At 37.7% G+C, this 21,191-nt stretch overlaps 1 protein-coding gene across 1 annotated transcript; it reads right to left on the bottom strand.

Moving 5' to 3' along the window:
• Positions 1 to 286: 286 nt before the first annotated feature.
• On the bottom strand, positions 287 to 13,704 carry LOC130814225 ((+)-neomenthol dehydrogenase-like). Its single transcript, XM_057680305.1, has 5 exons — positions 13,468 to 13,704; positions 13,110 to 13,353; positions 1,609 to 1,686; positions 1,329 to 1,514; positions 287 to 785 (listed from the first exon to the last, which is right to left on the bottom strand). The coding sequence occupies exons 1-5, from the start codon at positions 13,491 to 13,493 to the stop codon at positions 408 to 410; spliced, it is 912 nt and encodes a 303-aa protein (XP_057536288.1). The 5' UTR covers positions 13,494 to 13,704; the 3' UTR covers positions 287 to 407.
• Positions 13,705 to 21,191: the final 7,487 nt, after the last annotated feature.

Genomic DNA, 21,191 nt, shown 5'->3' with positions numbered 1-21,191 from the left:
TTCTTCTAATTGTTTGATATTTAACCCATGTATATAATGCATTTTTCAATAAACCGTCTTGTACAATAATCTGTGTAAAAGAAAATTGTGATTTGCGCCTCACGGCATGAACTGACCTGCGTGATGATTTCACATTTTTCTCCTAATCTCATCAGTAAATCCATGCATTATGCTTCTCATTTGCTAGGTTCTCTAATATACAATCTATTGGGTATTTCACCGCATTTACCCATTCGCTCAACCAAACAAGATATATTAGGAATTTCTAAAGATTATACAATTTCTCTAAATTTTAAGAACACATTGTTCATTATTAATGAAATACTTAGCGTGATGACACGAAGCATATTCTTGTATCTGACACGAGTTTTTGAGTTCAAGTAACATAAATAACCTTTATAATACGATCAGAAACTGGCTACATTCATCTGGTCGAAGTAGCATCCTGTTGGGCCACCATCAGGTAAGAGGGCCAATCTGACAGGTGCTTTTGCTCCATCTTCGGGACTCATTGGTCCAGTATGCCAACTTAAATCTGTATCCACATATCCCGGATGCACACAATTTATGTACATTGTAGGATGTTTCTTAGCAAGAAGCCTGGTGTAGGCATTCACTGCTGTCTTAGAAATCCCATATGCAGGCAACATCAAGGGCCATCCATTCTCTATCAGTCTATTTTGTTTCACATCTTGCAAGAAGCTTTGCAGTAATTCATGAATCCTCTGCTCAGTCAAACTCTCTATGCTCAGAAATTCATTTCTTATCTTTTCATTAGGAATTCTCTGCATAACATGAATTCATAACTGCATCAGTATTTATAGTTTTGAGGAGGCCGTCCCTAACCCAAGGCAAGGTAGACATTTTCCTAGGGCCTAGAGCAAGAAACGGCCCAGTATTTGAAATTTTGGTTAATGAAATAGACACTTAAAATTTACATTTTTTATTAATTATTTTATTAATTAAGAAGTATATGACACGCTTAAGCTACATTTATAATGATACTTATAATACATTCAGTCAATCTTTGTTATTTTTGTCAACCACTCGTTAAAGTTCAGAATCGACATTCTGTAAAGAGGGCCTATTTCATTCAGTTTGCCTAAGCCTCATATAATGTCTGGAACGGCACTGGTTTTAAGGTTTATTAACTAAGCTACCGATCATGATGAGAACCGAAGATGATTTGGCTGAGACCATCAGAATGCTAGATTTAAAAACCTTTACAACTTGACTAATGCAATATGATGTGAGTTTATTTTTGCACTATGATCCCGATAAGTAAAGATTATTACAAGATAATTAATAATGTGCATATAGACACATACCCATAACTCTCCTCTAAGGGAAGAGACATTAACAATCCTTGCGCGGTGAGTTGAAAGGTTTAACAATGGTAGCAGAGCTTCAGTGAGTATTTTTGTGCCATAGTAATTGGTGTTAAAGCACTCTTCTGCTTTCTCATATGTTGTTTGCATTACATCTTTCACCAAATTGGCTGCTTTCCCAGATATCTAATTAATTAGAAGGCAGAAATTAGTATTACCAATCAGGTTCTTTTATATAATTAGTACAAAACAAACAAGGAATGAATTAGTAATACATTACCCAAGTGGCTTGATCAATGTTTAAGGCCCTTAATCCTTCTTCATCAACTTCCATCCCAGTAGTACCTGCATTGTTCACCTGTTCATATGCAATAATTTACACAATTTAAGGTGTTCATTTGGATGCTGGTTTTAGTTTCGAGTTTATAATTAATTATATTGTCAATCATGTCCTTTTCAGGTTTTTAAGTGACCTTAGTAGACATAGCAGTTGTTTTAGTTATACATATATGAGTTGTTTCGAGTTGGATTAATCAGAGCATAATGGACAGTTATTGCTACAGCTTATATCAAAAGCGTCGAATCATATTTGATTCAAATAAAATGACAAGGAAGAAACAGTTCGATCAAAACATATTTAAAATTCTATAACCAATTCGACTCGATGTATATTTAGCGGTCAGACGTATGTAATGAATTATTAGATAAAAGTCGAGTTGGATTCAAATAAAAATAAGTTATTAAGCCAACTTTTTAAAATAGAAAACATTCTTAAAAGGGTTCAAATCCATTCGAATTGACATGATTGTGTCCTTCTCAAAGGGTCGAATCAAGGCCATCAAAGGGCCGTTGTCCCATTGCACATGTGTGGTAGTGGCATAAACAAATTATTTTTCTTAATTATTTAAACTAAAATAAAAACATCAAAAATTTCTTATATATTTAAATGTTAAAATTTAAACTCAAAAGAATCAGAGAAATTAAACTACTACTCCTTCCAATTCAGCATTAACGTCCCATTTACTTTATGCATTCTATCTAATACACTTATTCAATCCTTAATATCTCTAAATGTGCATTATTAAAAATATGAAAAGTTGATATGAATAACATTGCATTGAGACGAATCAAATAAGATCCCACAGGACTATATTTTAACTCGTAGATTAATAATAAAATACAAACTAAGAGTAAGAGATGAATAGCATTTAAAAAACAAATGGAACTTTAGTGATGAATTGGAGGGAATATAATTATTTCGGTGATGAAACGAGGAAGTGGGATACACTTGAAATACCTGGAGATAAGTAGAAGTGTGATCAAGAGAAGCGACTTATAAGAGGAAGCGACCTGAATTCCTGCAACACAACACGTTAGCCTTGTCCGGGGGGTGATCTCCCGGAAAACCCCTCCGACGCTCAAGTTAGAACGTAGATCGGAAATTAATGAACGACAGATTGTAGAATGAATGCAAGAAGAGTGTGATTGAGATTGCTAAGGTTTATGCTAGGGCTCGGGAAGGCTAAGGAAATAATGTAATCGAGAATACTTAGAAAGCTATTTCCGATCCTCTCCTCCTGTTTAGTAGCTATCCCTATTTATAATGGTCAGGAAGGGAAGTTGTATCTCAGAGGGAATAAACTATCATAGGAGTAGTGGGAGAGATGGGCAGTTATCAAGCCTGAAACAAGGAGAGCCAGGCATGATTGAAGAGTGGAAGGTGGTGGGCAGTTATTCTCCTTAAAAGGAGGATGGCCAAAGAAGATAGATGACAGGGAAGTTAAGTATTCTGAAGGTAAAAAGCCCATGGGCCCTCCAAGGAAGACGGGAAGTCCAGCAGAAAGCCCATTGACCAAAAGTCAAAGTCAATCCGGAAAGGTCAAAGGGTATTTTAGTAACATGATGCTAATTAATAAATAAATAAAATAATTGAGTAAACAATACCATGACATTTAGCCCCACGCATGAAGGATGATGTGAAAAGAGAGCCACAACGACTGGAAACATCCTCCTTTATGCGGAAAAACAGGTGCCCGTCGGAGCTTGATTTAATGATCGTAGAGAACATTCGAAAGCCCCATGAGGTAAAACATATACCCAACCTGGCGAATCTCCTCATGGATCATGAAAATTGAGCTTGCAAGCTTCGAATCGACAGTTCATGTGCTGAATTCCGAGTTGTAATGAAAAAAAGATATGACCTTTTTAAGCTTGTCAGGTAAGAACGTATTGAATCCGGGTCAAACAGGCATATGAAGCCGCGGCTTGAAGTATGCCGCGGAGTAGCCCCAGACGTGTTATAACACAACAGCGAAGTAGTGAATGTGGGATCTTGATTCCGCGACATCATGTCTCGGCCCTTGCTTCACTGATATCGCAGAAATCCCCACACTTAAAATGTTTTCAACAAAACACCAAAGGAGGGTCCGACTTATCTACTGTGCGGATTAGATCAACTGTCTGTTTTGAACTGATGCCGCGTAATGCCAAGGGTATTTACGAATCGAATCCCTAGTAAGGACGCGGCATAGCATTCTCCTCAAGATATTTCTACACCTATGGTTGAACTATGCCGCGAACTAATAGTTTGCCTCTTCACTCGCAAGTTCAGCACGAGAATCCCTCTTCAACACTAAGAATATTTTGAGAAAGAGAAGGACCACCTGGGGGTCCGACTTATCGACCACACGGATATCCTTGATATTTGTGGAAAAATAAAAATGTTCAGTACTCCGTCAAAGCAGCCCCCTTTATTCTAGCATGATACGGAATGAGCCCCATAACTCGCATCTTCGATCCCACGGACACACATGAGAGGTTCTATACTTAGAATTTTTCACCTGGACTAGGGTCATTTGGGGGTCCGACTTATCTACCACACGGATGAATATGGGAATCAGCCACTTTACTTTTCACTCCTCATCTTTTATGACGGGGAACCAGCTCGCAGACCCGTGTCTTCAATCATACAGAAATATGGGACTTCTCTCATACTTAGAATTTCTACATCATGACTGAGTGCACCAAGGAGTCCGACTTATTGACCACACGGATTTCCTTCGCCCTTGAGATATTTTCATATTTCCTTCCATCACATTTCATCCGCCGTGTCCATAAGTCGGACGGTTGAATGCGTAATCTCTATACTTAAAATGATTTTCCTTCCTGGAGGTTCAGTTTAGGGTCCGACTTATCGACTCTCCGGACATATTCGAGTGCTAAAGGACTTGAATAATTATCTGTTCCACCCCTCCCTGGGGGTCTGACTTGTCGACCCACCGGTTGGATGGCTTTGACACTCAAACAAATTTATGACGTTCCTCTTTAATTGGGGGTCCGACTTTTCGACCTTCCGGCTATATTCAAGAATTAACACTTAGAAAAATTTCGCAACATTACCCTTTCAGCTAGGGTCCGACTAATAGACTTCACGGTCATTACTAAACACTTAAGAAAAATCTGTCTTCCCCTTATTGGGAGTCCGACTTATCGACTTCCCAGCTTTCCTCCGGAATTCCACCCTTTCGTTCGAATGCTCAAGTCCCAAGTGAAGCATTTATTGCTGTAATAAATAGGGTAGTTGGAATAGTTCCATTTCACCTAATCTTCATTAACTCCCTCAAATCTTCAAATTGCAAGAAAGAGAAAGTAGAGAGAGACGCTCGGACAATCTTCATCCCTCCTTCAAACTTCTGACAAATCCTTCGAAGATCTTCAAGGTTTCTGACAGATCTTCATCAAGTTTCTGACAAATCTTCAAATTTCTTTTTAAGGTATTCAAACTTTTCCCAGATTTTTCGGATTTCTTCAAGTTATTCTTCAAACTGTTCTTGAATGTTAGCCTAGAACTTTGAATTTGTTTATGAATTTAGTCTCTATTCTTTACAAGTTTCGACTACTACTTTATTATTAACATGGATGTCGCGACTACTCAAGAGACTATAGCTAACTCAGACACTAACCCTACTAACTTGCCGGAAACTCCTTTGATAGTACGTAGACGTCTTAATAAAAAGGGGTTACCAATGAATGACTCGGATGAAAGTAGTTCGGTGAGAATTACCCCCCATTATGAACCAATAAAAGCTGGGGATGAGTCGTCTGTATCCCCTATATACCCTCAGGAGATTATGAAAACTGCTCCTTGGGAAGTGAGCATTGCTTTCTTTCCAAATTACTTGCCGCGAATAAATCCTGACCTAGAAGGGTTATTGTATGTAGATATGGAAAACCTTGAAGGATCAGCCGAGTCTTCTGGAAGGGAGAGTGCAGCGCCAGTTCCTCCTCCGTTCTACATTCCAAACGGCGGGCCCCTAAACTACTTCATTGATTTACAGACCAAAAGAGATCTAGACAACCGTCGGGAGGCCATCTCTCAAAAATGGGGTTTGAAGGACAATATAAACATTATTACCCCGGGGAATTATGACACCGTTAGGTTTCCTCCCCCACATTGTATAGCTGTATACTTTCCTTCTTTTGAATTAGGGCTTAGATTTCCTCTTCACCCGTTTTTTAGGGAGGTGTTAGAGTTTTTGAACATTTCAGTGCCCGAGTTATACCCAAACGCCTGGGGTTGTATGGTGGCCTTTTTGATCTTATGCAAAGTTTTGGCCGTGCCACCAACACTCACAGCTTTTAGATATATATTCAGAGCCCGCCTATGTAATTCGCAATCATACGGCTGTGGCTGGATTACTTTTACACACCGTCGAGGACTGAAGATAGTCCAAGACCTCCCCGATAACCAGAAGGGGTATAGGACGAAATTTGCATTTTTATATAACTCAGAGGGATGGAATATCAAGACCTCTTTTGACATTAAACCCAACGTCGCGGGTTTTAATAATGGGATCCCGCAGTGTTCTTTTAGTGACGCGGTGATCATTGAATATGCAAAGATGGACGTTCAATTGGGAAGGAAACCAATGAACGTCCAACTTAATTGGATACCCGGTCGTCCTGAGTTGGAGAACGAGAACCTCCTCTCAGCATTTGGCATCAGCTTGGCTATCGATCGGAGTAAGAGTTGCCGGGTTTCTTCCTTCTCTTTTCTATGACATGTTTAACCGTTTCTAACTCGCGGTTTTACAGGGATAGCCAAGGAGAATCTTCGAGCGAAGAATCCGGAGCTGATGAAGAAATTCAGCGTTCTAAGACTTGCTCAAGGGGCCATCCAGCGACCCGAGGATAAGCCTCTTCCCCTTCCTCCGAAGGTATAACTTCACAAAGTTCTTCGTTATGAAAGACTTCTGTTGATTCTTCCTAACTTTTTCTTTTGTAGGACTCGGCGACTGTAGAGAAGGGTCGGAAGGACGTGCCCTCAGAGCAAGAGGCTCTCCGACTTCTCGAGGAGAGAAAACAAATTCACATCCCCGATGAATCTGAGAGGGTGATTCCTCCACAGACGAGGGGGGTGAAAAAGAGTGGGAAGAAGAAGAGGAAGCGGGATTCTTCTTCCCACAAGGAGAGCTCGGCCAAGAGGCCCTCTGTGGGTACGATCCCTACGGCCGTACCTCTCCGCATAAGGTCGGTTGATGAGGAGGCGTCGCCCCCTTTGGACTCTCCACAGCCAGCTTCAAACAAGGGGAAGGAGAAGGTGGGGGAGTCTTCCGCGGCTCCCTCATCGCAGTTTGCTGAGGTTTATCGTCGTCGGGAAGTTTCCCCTTTTCGACACGAGACACCCTTTCCGGAGTTGGGGCATAAGGGCTTAATTGTTCGTTTTAACAGGGCGACGTCCAACTTAATCAGCAAGGTGGACGTCGACCTACTAGAGTCCATGCCCCCCCGTGATAGGGTGCGTCAGGCACAAGCTTCGGCGGCAGAGGTAATGACTTTTTGTGCTTAGTGGTGTGATTACTTGGTTTCCGGATTTCTTTAGTAGCCGTTCCTTTGCAGGCGTTCATACGGTTGGCTTTTGAGCTCGACGCAAACCGTCAAAGTGCCGCAGACCAGGAAACCATGGCCGCCCTTACCTCCCGCTGTGAGGAGCTGAATGACGAATTATCAAAATTGCGGGAGGACCTGCCGGGCCTAAAAGAGAAACTGGCCAAGTGTTCTGAGCTGAAAGAACGCTTGGTCAGGACCGAACAATGGCGGGAAAGGGCAAGGAAGCAGCTGGACCAGACCGTCGAGAACTTAGATGCTGCTTCCACCAGGTCTGCGAGCCTCGGCCATGAAGTCGACTTGCTGATGGATACCCATGCCAAGCTCGTTCATCAGAACCAACAACTTATGCAGCAAGTATCGACTGATTCTGCCCACTTCAAGATGATCCTATCCGCGGCTAAGGTGTATAAACTGTGCTTAACCAGGAAGGCCCGGATAGCTCGAGACTGGCTTCTTTCGGATGAGCCGGAAGCGTCGAAGTTTCTTGGAGATCTAACGGCGGAGATGGTGAAAGCCGGAACCCTGATCAGTGACGAAAAGTATCGTTTGGCTGTCGCAGAGTTGGGCATGGATTTTACCTCCCTTCAGCAAACTGCTGATCAGAAGGGGAGTGAAGCCTTGTCCAACCTTGCTCCTGTCTTGGACGGGGAGTCGGCGGTACTGGTCGACGCTGTCTGGGATGCGGAAGAAAAGAGAGCCTGGTCCGAAAGGATGGATGCTGAGGCTGAGAGGGAGGCTTTATGTCTAGACTCGGATCAGCTGGCTCTCTCTTCTCCTCCGGCGTCAGATGTCCCGGAAAACTTGACGCTCTCTAACCTGGAGGTTTTGTGCCTTGATCTATCGAATCTTATTATTGACGAAGGTAGGAACCTCCAGGGCTTGTCCCGAGAGCTGTCCGAGATCGGGGTGGAGCCGTTTAACGTTGAAGATTATGTAAGCTTCACCCCCAGTCTTGAAGAGGGAAGGATCGGGTCTCCTCTGCCGCCGGATCAAGACGTCGAGGCTTTTTTGGAAGATGTATAGTCTTGCAATTTTTTAATTTGATTTTTGCAAACATTCAACTCTGTATTTTGAATATTTTGATGTATATATATTCCTGATTATGGAGTTTATTCGTGGTATCCATGCTTTTGTTCGTTGAGCCGTGGCTTCTCTCGTCTGAGGCCGCGGAATATTGCTTAATCGTATTAGCAGAGGGCGTGATTTGTCGATGTCACGCGCAGGCGACATCAAGGAGATTTGTACTTAGAATATTTTCAGCCCTTAGACCCCAGTAAGGGGGTCCGACTGGTCGATGTCCCGGTTGGGGGGTATCTTAGTGGGAGACTTGGGATTTTTTGAACTTAGGGACCCCAAACTGGGGGTCCGACTTATCGATGTCCCGGTTGGGAAACATCATTGCGAGAAACTTAGAATATTTTGAACTCAGGGACCCCAAACTGGGGGTCCGACTTATCGATGTCCCGGTTGGGAAACATCATTTAGAATATTTTGAACTTTAAGGACCTCAAACTGGGGGTCCGACTTATCGATGTCCCGGTTGGGAAACATCATTGTGAAAAACTTAGAATATTTTGAACTCTAGGGACCCCAAACTGGGGGTCCGACTTATCGATGCTACGAACGGATGTCAAATACTTCAAGTGATTTTTGGTCTTGGAACCCTATCCTAAGGGTCCGACTTATAGGTATCACAAGTTCGTTAGTGACAGAATAATTTGATAATGGGACCCCTCTCAAGGGGTCCGACTTATCGATATTACTGATTTAATAAGATTTGCAAAAGAATTTTACCAAATATTTGCGAACATAAGAGCCGGATAATCTGAAAATAAAACCTGTTTATTAATGATTGATAAGGATACAAGCGATGATTGAAGTAATTTTGAATTACAACGCAACTATGTTGCGGAATGACTGTAGTCGCGGATTGGTACTGATGAGTCTGTCACTGATGAGGCTGTTTATGCTGATGCTTACCGATTGCCCCTTGCAAATTTTATTAAATGAAGAATTTTTTCAAATGGTCTCCATTCCATGGTCGAGGTAGTTTTTTCCCTTTCATGTCTTCTAGTTCGAAAGTTCCTGGTTTGATGACGTGGGTGACTTTGAAAGGTCCGTCCCAGTTGGCCCCTAACTTTCCTTTCTCCACAATCTTTCCCGTAGCTTCTATTTTTCGGAGGACCAAATCACCAATTTGAATGCGTCTGGTTTTGACGTGGCGATTGAAGCTACGGATCATCTTTTGTTTTTGTGCTATTGATCTCAGCATTGCGTTTCCTCTTGTCTCTGGCAGCAGATCTAAGTTTGCTCTTTTTCCTTCCTCATTTTCGTCGTGTGAGTAATAGGTGACCCTTGTAGAGGGTACGCCTATTTCAACTGGGAGCACGGCTTCAGATCCGTATACTAAAGAGAAAGATCTTTCCCTACCTTGATTTGTTTCCCCTCGAACATGTCTACTTCCTCGTATCGTTCTATGGGGCGAGGCCTTTCATGCGTGCTGGGATTTTCCTTGTACACGCTCATGACAGCTGGGACATTGTCTTCCCTTTTTCTTTTTGCAGGTGTCTCGGAAGACCCGCGCTTCAGGGTGTTGACGAGGCATTGGCGAGCCGTCACCTGGTCTCCCTTGAGAATGCCAACTTGTCCATTATCTGTCTCGAATTGCAGCAAGAGTTGATGGGGAAAGATTGCTGCCTTGATCTTATTAATGAGTGGGAGCCCCATGATAGCATTGTAGGGGAAGTTGAGATCTACCACTGTGAACCGTATGGGCATGGTCCGGCTTTCACTTCTCTCCCCTACCCGTACGGGGAGAATGATCGTGCCCAACGGAATGACCTGACTCCCTCCAAACCCAATCAGTGGTTTGTCTAGGGGTTGTAAGTGTTTTTCCTCGAACTTCATCTTTCTCAAGCACTCCATTGTAATAAGATCAGCCGTGCTTCCCGTATCTACCAGCACCCGTCTGACTTTCATTTGCCCGATTTTAAGAGTGACCACCAGAGGGTCGGTATGGGGTTGTTGCAGCGGTTGGGAGGTCGTGGCATCGAACTTCATGACCGGTCCCTTAGATGCGGCCATGGGAGGTCCTTTCAGCAAAGTGTGGACGCTGTTTTTTGCAGCGCGGATAGTGGGATATTCCTCAGTGTATCCCCCAAAAATCATGTTGATAGTTCCTTGAGTGTCGGAACTTTCGCGTCTGGCTTCGTTCCTCTTGGGGGATTTGCGTTTTTGTTGCCATGGCCTCCTTTCCCCTTCTCTTCCTGCAACATAATCCCTCCTGTTGAGGAACCTGGACAGTTTTCCCTCGTCAGCCAACTGATGCAAGATGCGCTTTAGTTCGCGGCATTGTGCCAGAGTATGGCCGTGCTCTTTGTGGTAATCACACCACAGATTATAGTTGCGCCTATCAGAGGGGGTGGTAACAGGAGGTGGAGCTGGCAATTGATCTCGAATAGCGAAGAAAATGTCCCTCCTGTTTCGATTGAATATGGGGTCGTTTCCTCCATCTCCCAGATTCCGCGTCCTAGTTTCTCCTTCTGTAACATACACGTGTCGGGCTCGTGGAGGTCCCATATCAGATGGCGGTGTAGGACGACGCGGCATGTAATTCTTCTCTCTCCTCGAAGAATGCTCCTCCCTGTTTCGTGAGGATTGATGGGAGGGCCCGACATCTTTTTTCTCAAATTTTCGCCTTTTCGGATCATGTGCTTGACATATCTCTGAGGCCGTGACATAACTTTGGCATTGTTTCATGGCCTCTGCGTACGTCTTTACTTGACTTTCAACCAACTGGAACTTCAGCCGTTGGGCCTTCATTCCGTTGATTAGGGCGTTTAGCGCAACCGACTCCTCCAAATCAGTCACTTCCAGCACTGCCTCATGGAACTTCTTAAGATATGAGGATATGGACTCTCCTTCCAATTAAGTGACACTAAGCAGGTGGAAGTTTGATTTCTCCTGCCTTCTTGAGGCTATAAAGTGGCCCAAGAACTTGCCCTCTAGTTGGGCAAAGTTGTGGATGCTTCCTCCGGGAAGGGAGGTGTACCACGTCAAAGCTACTCCTGTAAGAGTAGTTGGAAAGAAATTACACCATAACGATGAGTTGGTGGTGTACAACAACATAAGATTCTTATATGCCGTCAGGTGCTCCTGCGGGCATGACGTGCCATCGAAAGCAGCCATGTTCGGTACCTTTATTTTCCCGGGATTGGGAGTATTCAGTATCTCCATGGCCAGGGGAGAGACTAATGATATGGGCTCTTCAGGAAGGACACTCTTGTCGGCCTCATTCCGCGGTATGGAGGTGGGAGTGAGGGGACGGCTAGACCCCGCGAGTTGCGCCTTCTTCCTTTCCTCCCTTCTTTTATCTACCAGGGATTGGACGCTCTCAGACGTCTTTCGTTTTTTGCTCTCTAGGAAGGTTCGGGCATCTGGAGTGGCGGTTTTGGATTCGCCATCTCGTGTATCTGTCTTGCTATGGTGCGGGTAAGTTCTGGACCTTTCCCGCCTATTTTTATTGCGTCTACTGGAATGGGAAGTCCTCGAGTTCCCATCTTGAGATTCATGAGATTTTGGTATCTCTTGACGGGGCTCGATTCGTTCCTTTAAGTTCTTTATTTGGTTCGCCATGTCTTCCAGTACTCGTTGTTGAGTAGGGGTATTGTTTATGACGGCGCGGAGTTGTTCAGAGAACGCGGCCGTGAGATTTCGCGCTAGCATGTCCAGATCACGGCGAGTCACGGCTTGATTATTAGCGTGACCCGCTGAAGTGTCTGTATCTGTGCTATGCACGGTGGCGATTTGAGTCGGGTTCTTCTTGGGAGCCATGACTTCTTGTACTCTCCCCACAGACGGCGCCAAACTGTTTCGGTGATGAAACGAGGAAGTGGGATACACTTGAAATACCTGGAGATAAGTAGAAGTGTGATCAAGAGAAGTGACTTATGAGAGGAAGCGACCTGAATTCCTGCAACACAATACGTTAGCCTTGTCCGGGGGGTGATCTCCCGGAAAACCCCTCCGACGCTCAAGTTAGAACGTAGATCGGAAATTAATGAACGACAGATTGTAGAATGAATGCAAGAAGAGTGTGATTGAGATTGCTAAGGTTTATGCTAGGGCTCGGGAAGGCTAAGGAAATAATGTAATCGAGAATACTTAGAAAGCTATTTCCGATCCTATCCTCCTGTTTAGTAGCTATCCCTATTTATAATGGTCAGGAAGGAAAGTTGTATCTCAGAGGGAATAAACTATCATGGGAGTAGTGGGAGAGATGGGCAGTTATCAAGCCTGAAACAAGGAGAGCCAGGCATGATTGAAGAGTGGAAGGTGGTGGGCAGTTATTCTCCTTAAAAGGAGGATGGCCAAAGAAGATAGATGACAGGGAAGTTAAGTATTCTGAAGGTAAAAAGCCCATGGGCCCTCCAAGGAAGACGGGAAGTCCAGCAGAAAGCCCATTGACCAAAAGTCAAAGTCAATCCGGAAAGGTCAAAGGGTATTTTAGTAACATGATGCTAATTAATAAATAAATAAAATAATTGAGTAAACAATACCATGACAATAATATATCCTTATCTTACATGTGTTCGAAATCATAACATATTATGGCTTATATTTAGGGGGTGTTTATATGTGGGAATGGAAATTTAGGATGAAAAAATTGGAATTAGGGTTGAAAATTATTTGTTGGAAATTGTTAACATAATCTAAAATTTTTTTTAAGATGAAAATAAATTATAAATTCATTATTTTGCCCATTTTAAATAAAGTAATATTCCTATGTAGATTTTTTTTTTTTTTTTTGTTTTCATTTTAATTCACACACTCAATTACCAACCCCTACGGTAAACAACCCCCTTAATGAAAGATAGACGAAGGAAAACATACCAAGATATCTAGTCTTCCAAACTTTTCCTTAATGAAACCAACCAATGATATGATGTTATTAATATTTGTAACATCCACTTTATAAAACACCACATTTGAAAAGCCTAGCTTATGAAGCTTTGAAATAGCCTCAAGTCCCCTTCCTTCATCTCTTGCAGTCAAAACCACCGTTCCTTTAGCCGCCGCCAGCTGCGTCGCAATTTGAAATCCAATGCCCTTATTAGCTCCGGTGACCACCGCAATCCTACCATTTTTATGTTTTAAAATCAATGATTTTATTGATATTCGACATTCATATCATACGTACTAAATTTGGACTTTTTATCTATTTAATCTAAGCTTGATTTAAATGATTTACCTCTCGTATTCATCTTTGGAAGCCATTTTATTCTGTGTTTTCGGAGTTGAAAGATGAGCAAAAAGGTCGAAAATATCTGCTAGGAATTTTATAAAGTAGCTCACTAGCAAAAAGGGGCAATTATTGAATTCAAGTAAACCGACTAGCAACTAGGGGCAATTATGAATTGATAATAAATTAACAATTAACAAGAAATCTTGTAAGAGACCGTGACTAGTACAATTTATTATCTTATGGAAATTTATAATTTATGGCAAGTTCTAATCTTGTTATAAAAAAAAATAGGTCTCAATATAATATCAAGATGTTAGCTAAAATTTATCCCATAGATATAATATAACGTGACAAAAAAACACTTGTGTCACGAATTATGCCGCGGGTAATTATATATTGTGGCAAACAAACACTTGTGCGACAAATTATACCACTGGTAACTATATATTGTGGCAAACCAACACTTGTGCCATGAATTATACCATAAGTAAATCTATATCGTGGCAAACAATTGCTTGGGTCACGAATTATGCCATAGGTGAATATATATCATGACAAACAAGAATTTGTTCCAAAGATTATGTTAAGAGAAGATATTTATCATGATCAAAAAATCATGGGTCACTAACTATGCCATAAGTTGGTACCATGTTTGATATCTAGCTTTTAGAAAATACTAGTTGGTGGGGCGTGCGCGTCCCTCTAAGATATTCTATTTTCCCAAAAAAATCAATTTGAAGCGAAGACATTTACTATATATTTGATTTTATCGACGTTATCATTTTATATTCTGATATTATATTAAGATTATAATGTTGTATTAGAGTATGTTCTGCTTATTGTGTGTGCAGGTTACTAGGTGATCTGTGCTGGTGTAAGTGCTGGTGAAGGTTAATGGAATGTCAAGTATGCTGCTGTTCAATATCCTTGTGCCAAGTCTTCTGTACATTAAAAGGATGCCTTTGATCTAAATAGTGATAAGAAGCATTAGTACTCTGTTATTATAGTTGTTTCTTGTATGTGTTCTTTAGCACGTGGATTTAGAGGTTTGTATTAGGTTGTTATAAAGGTTGTTAGGTTCTTATAACAACCCTTCTTTTGTCTTTTTCCTTTTCTTGTTTTATCTTGTAAGCTATATATACATAGCTTCCTTTTGTAAAAATCTTAATTATGTGAGAATAAAAAATCTTTCTGTTTTTCTCCTTTTGTTCTTCTTTTGTTCATCTTTTCATACATTGTTAATTTTGTCCTGAGAGTTTTACTGTGAGTAAAACATTCAAACCCACAAAAAATACTCTTCAATGGATTAGTGAGTGAAGCCATATTTGAGAGTGAAAAGTGTGAAGTCTTCAGTGTGTGAAACTGAGAAGGTTTGCAACAAGATATGTCCATATACTGATCATACAAGAGTTTTCTGATTGAAAATTGTGTGTACAACTTCTGTTGCATTACTCAATTTCAAGATCCTTTTTAATTTCTCATTTTTTTAAAACCTAACTTTGCTATTAACAGTTTTCATTTTAGTTTATCTAAACAAAATGTGAATCAAACCTGAAAATGAAATGCAAATTAATGAAACCGAAACTCTAAACCTAAATCTTGTATTTACTATTCAACTCATAAGAATTAAAATTTTGTATTGAACTGAAAATTAGATTTTGTATTTAGCTTAGAAGAAATAGAATGAAATAGAAAATGAGATGAGGAATGTAGTGGAGAGTGAATAAAAGAGAAAGAAAATGAGAGAGAGTGTTCAAAGAAAGTTTGCAAAAACCATTTTTGATAGCTTGAAGTTACATGTGGAATAAACAATCACATACGCAATAGCACAAGAAGCAAGAGATTTCGCATTGCTAACAAGCGCATAGCTAGGAGTTTTAACAACTTCAGTAGCAGCATTTACCTCTTCCACTGAATTTACGATCGTAGAAATTGTGGCCTCACCTCGTTGTTTCACATCTCAATGAAAAAGACTAAGATTACAGAGGGTCTTAAAGCTTGGCCTCGCATAGGTAGGAGGTAAAACAACTTTTGTCTTTTTAAATGTCTAAAAAGGTATAGGCAAACGAAGATGATAGAGGGTCCTAGAGCTTGGCCGCAAAGCACAAATGTGGCATGTGGGCACTAAGTAGAGGTTTCTTTTAAAATGATGTGTGGTGCTTCAAACATGACATTTTAAATGTGGTTACATGGATAGAATAATCATTTTTAGCATCAGATTTTGAGAAAGGATAATAGGGTGATTGCCAATAAGAAGAAAGGGTGCACAATGACACATAAAAGGAATAGAAGGAGTACACAACATGATTGAGTATTAAACAATTGCCTATCAAGAAGCAGGTCCACAATAGACCTTTTTGCATTGTACAACTGGCTGCTGTATTTTACTACAGGCAAATAATTTACTTAAAGAATAAGTCTTAGAGTAGGCATGCAATAGAGAAAGGCAGTAATAGAAAAAGCATTGTTGTCTAAGAAAACGTGAATAACATAAGAGACAGATATTAGAGCAGGCATGCAACAGAGAAAGATAGTAGTACGTCTAGAAGAGTTATTGTTGGCTAACAATACATGAGCAACAGAGAAGGGAAAAGGGGTTTAAAAAAGTGCTGAGGCACCAATAAGAGAATGAAGATTCAACAACCAAGTAGTATCTAGATTATTTATAACAACATCAGCACACTATGAATTATACAGTGATAAAGTAATAGGAGTAATGACTAAAGTAACAGTCTCTAAATTGAATCTAAAGGTAGCCAGTTTATGCATTTAGCAACTACTTTAAAATTTGTAGATTAATGTAATAGTCACTCTATATAGTCACTAAGGTTTATTAACTAACGGCAGTCACTAAAGTAATAGTCACCTTATATAATCCAGAACAGTGTCATAGTAACTACTTCAAAATTTATAGATTAATGTGAGAAATATTCAAAAAATGCATTTACCAAACAATCATAATATTACATTAGTTATATACTCCGTATAAGCAGTTAGCTATTTACTTATGATGTTATAATGTACTTGCAAAAGTCCTACATCAAAAATCAACATCAAAATCCCTGCTTTTAACCCAAAAAGTTTCTGCCTTTTTGAAACCAATCATGATCATTTTTCCTTAGAGCTTCACAAAAAGAACATGGATTGGTTTAAAAAATAGTAAGCATGCTTAGCTGGAAGAATCAGAGTCATGCATGATAACGTATGAGCTCTCGCGCGAAATCACATCTGCAGCTTCATCATAGTTTAGAAGGGACACACTGACCCGGTTAATCTCCTCTTTCTTAACCCAGTAGTGCTTCGTGCAAACTGGGCAGTGATAATAGAGTCGGTTAAGATTATCAGCGCCACGTGAAACTAAGAAATCTGTAAGTGATTCTGTAACAGACTCAAAATTCTTAATCTTAATCTTCCGATTAATTATTCCGAATTTTCAATTCCAATCTCTTATCCTTTGAATATCTATTTTAAACCATCTTTAATTCCTAAACCTTTTCCGATTTTGTAATTTCTTTCAAATATTAAACTTTAAAATAGTGTTTTGTTTAAAATTTTTTTATAAGCACTAAAATATTATTTTATTATTTTATAGTACGAAAAGTAAAATTTTATTATTATATTCAAGATTTTGTAAAAACGTTACATTTTAACTTTCTTCCTTAAACTAACATTACTACTTATTATTTTAACTTTATAATTTTGATTTAATTATTTTATACATAAAAATGAGTCGTATTTTATTATTAACATTAAGTATAGTTTAAGCAAAATTTTCTAAGTAAACTACATATTTTCATGATCAAATTTACCCTTTATTTTAAAGTATATTCACTTGTACATACTAGAACAAAAATTTGATGAAGCAAAATCCTTTCTATAGTAACCCATGATGTTCATCACTTACAGAAACTATCACCATTTCTTTACACAAGCTACACTCCAAACTCTTACACATTCACTTACACACTCCTACTCTTACACATTCACTTACATACTCTAAATCACTTACACAAGTTAACCTTCTTCTATACTCCTAACACTCTTTTTCATACAATCTAATGAAGTACAAAGTTGCCCAAACCCATTATAAATACCCCCCTTAACCATGAGATCACTTACACCACCATTATCAAATCTTTCTAACATTTTTTCTTATATTTTCACTTCACTACAATCTTACTACATTAATACCTTTATTATTAATTGAAGAAATTCAAGAACATGGAGCTTAGATTACTCTTTATTTAGCTTAAATCATCATCATTATGGAGCATTATTGGGTTATTACATTGGGTACTTATTGTATCATTATTTTTGGAGTTTAGATTTAATTATTTTGGGAGCTTAGAAGATCATCATTATTTTGGGAGTTTGGATTAATTATCTTTGGAGCATTATTATCTATCTTGGAGGGTCTTATTTCTTTTCCTAATTAGTACTTAGTACTAATCCTTGGTGTTAGTATGGTATAACATCTTACCCTACTTTTTTTTGTGGAATTTTATATTATATTTACTTTGTAATATGCAAAGTATGAAATATGCTAATATGTTTTAGTAGGAAGTTAGTTTAATGAAATTATGACAAGATTATATTAAGTATGTGTATGCTAAAAGTATTTTTAGTATGTTAATTTAATAATCTTTGAACAAGTTTAGGAAGTTGGGTGCAAAATTATATTCTAGTGATATTAAGTATGATTCATGTTATAAACGAGTGCTAGTATGTTTATGAGTTATGTGTTACATTAGGAATGTTATTATATTTATGAATTTTTATGTTAAAACTTTATTAATATGTTTATGTTAGCTTTCAAATTAGTTTATAAGGTAGTAAGTTATTTTATGAATTTATTTTTTTATTAAGTATGGTTATATTAAGAATATTGTTATTATACTTTATTTTGAGATTTAAGTTTATCCTTAAAGTTATAGTATATTTCTAAATTATTTAAATCTAGGAATTAGTATGATATATTAAATTAAGTTGTTCTTTTTATGTGAAAAAGGGCCCAAAACACTCATCGGCCATTCGACCACTATTATATAAAAAAAAAGAGTTTGATTTACTATTTTAAATTATTACAACTATTTTTGTTATAATAATAAAATAACAATTTAAAAAGATGTTTTTGAGAAATTTTTATAAGTTATTAAATATTGAATTTTTTTTCTTGAATATATGAGATTTCATAATAAAAGTAACTTTTAATCACTATTTAGTACAAAATATTTATTTGCTAACTATTTGACCAAAATTTATGTAAAATGATGTAAAAATATTTTTAGTATACTTGCCGCCCAAAATATTGATTTTGTGAGATTACAAGTTTTACTTGTTTTATAATTAGAAATATTGACTTTTGTGAAAGTTATAAGTTTGACTTGTTTTAAAACTAGAAATATTGATTTTTGTGAAATTATAAGTTTTATTTGTTTTATGACTAGAATGTTGATTTTTGCAAACCTAATAAGTTTACTTATTTTCTAAACTTGAAATATTGATTTTTGGTTAACTTATATAATTTTGTAAACTTATCCAAATGATGCAATTTTAACTTGAATTTTAATTAGAGTATTTGATTTTTTTGAAGAGAATAAAGTTTTATTTATTTTAAAGTTGTAAATGTTGATTTTAGGAACTTATTTAAAGAGAAATATATTTTAGTAGCTACTTGTGGAAAATATTAATTTGGAGACTATTGATAGAATATTAAGTTATTAGTGTGAATTTAGCGAACGATTAAAAATAAAGTTATAAGTAAAATTTAATGTGTAAATATTTAATAATGAATGTATAAAGACATTAAGGTTAATTTTATGTTATGATTAAGAATTTTATTGTATAAAAGAGGTTATCACCTAAGTTGATCAAAGTCAAAGTCAAAGTCAAATTGTAGTAATAAAAATGTGATGTACTTGTGTGAATGAATATTGATTGAATGACCCTGATAGTAACGTAATATCAAACCATGGACCGGCATGTAAAATCCCAGCACCCGTGTTGGCTGACACGTAAAATGCGGTGTAAGACAGGGGTTTAGCTACCTATCCTGTAGAGCTCGAGCATAAATTGTATTGGAGGGGTGACGACTCCCACTACAGTTAGAGTTTAGGACTATGGTCCTCACCTAACCAGACCCTTACATATATTAGGTGTTATATTGATGTGCTTGTTGATAAGTGATAAACTTGAATTGTGTTCATGCTATGATGCATGCTACGGTTATGAGTATTAACTAAATGAACTTACTTAAGAGTTAAGATTACGAATTGTATAAGTGGCAGTAACGTACTTCTGTCAGGATTGTGAATGACTTAAAAGTATGTAACAGAAAAAGAATATGATCAAAGTATACGGTGGTGTCAATTAATTATAAGTTCGTACTTAAGTTATTATTTTGTAACTATAGCGTATAATTTTCGTATTTTGAGCTGGATAGGAAGTTATGCTCGACGTTAAACGCTGACCTATTCAATCAGCTGTCATTCGTATCATGGATGACAACATTTTGCAGGATTTAGTTCAGGTTCCGATCCAGGCCACAACAATTACTATTTATCGAGAACTTAGCTGCTTTTTGTATCTTTATTGATGACTTGATGATGATGTATTTTTTTTATTTTGAGCAAACAATATTTCTTATTAGATATAATATTTTACTTTTGTTTTAAACAGTTTCAGTTTTTATGATTTGAATTTTTTTTTAACAGTTCGTCATTTTGAGACTTCCGCAATATTTTTGTATTAAGCATTATTATTATATGTTAATTATGTATCGAGATTGTCGCTCCTGTTACAGACTCGTTGTGCATATACTGACCAAAAAGTAGCCTAATGCCATAAAAAAGCTCCTCATCACTATAAGACTTAAAGAAAGTGATAAGACTTAAAGAAATAGAAAAATTAAGAAGGTACAAATTATGATATGCTTAAGAGGTGAGGGATTGCTATTAAAGCTGCCTAAAAATGCAGTGTAATCATTAGGTAGATTTGTGCAAATGCAGTATATTGTTCATTTGTGTGTGTTTCTAATTACTTGTTATGATCAGTTTATAGATTGTGATTTCAAGAGTTTGAAGGACATTGTATGTTTCTAATTACTTGTTATGATCAGTTAATAGTTTGTAATATGAACAGTTTGTACATTAATTTGGTTAATTTTATCAATAATGTCTAAATACATTGTAATTGGTTTCTTAAATCAATATATGTAAAGGCACTGTTGGAATGTTTTGAATAAATTATATAGAAAAGGATTAACTTAAATTTTATTTACCGAATTTATCTAGAGATAATAGGAGAGATATTAGTACTTTGAAATTTTAGTGATGTTAAAGAAAAGATGTTTTAATCACTGTTTATAATTAATACTAATTTAGTAAAGTATTTAATTGTGTTAAATTAGAAGCGTCCATTAATTTAATTAGATTTCTTATATAAAATTATAGTCATAATACAATAGTGTAATATTAATTAAAGTGAAAAGATACTCAAATTAAAAACAACAATTCAAACACAATTTTAAAATACACTTTAATTTAATTAAAAGTGTGATTGATCAAAGTTCTAAAGGTTTTGGGTTTTTTACTTTTAAACAATAAGATAAGATCTGATTTAAAGTTGATTTTACGTAGCTTAATTGTAAACAATTTAAACACTATTTAGAAATACATTGTATTTAAATTAGGACTAAGATTGATTAGAGTTCCAAAGTTTAAAAGTCTTTT

The sequence above is a fragment of the Amaranthus tricolor genome, chromosome 5 (assembly GCF_026212465.1).
Source record: "Amaranthus tricolor cultivar Red isolate AtriRed21 chromosome 5, ASM2621246v1, whole genome shotgun sequence".
NCBI lineage: Eukaryota > Viridiplantae > Streptophyta > Magnoliopsida > Caryophyllales > Amaranthaceae > Amaranthus > Amaranthus tricolor.
Note: the sequence above shows the minus strand (reverse complement) of the source record. Positions and strands in the feature narration are given on the sequence as shown.

Coding starts and splice junctions, on each gene's coding strand:
- LOC130814225 (XM_057680305.1), bottom strand. CDS start 13,493: ATGGCTTCCAAAGATGAATACGAGAG. Junction 1,687..13,109: donor TTGGAAGACTAGATATCTTG/GTATGTTTTCCT, acceptor GCATATGAACAG/GTGAACAATGCAGGTACTAC. Junction 786..1,328: donor CCCTTAGAGGAGAGTTATGG/GTATGTGTCTAT, acceptor CATGTTATGCAG/AGAATTCCTAATGAAAAGAT.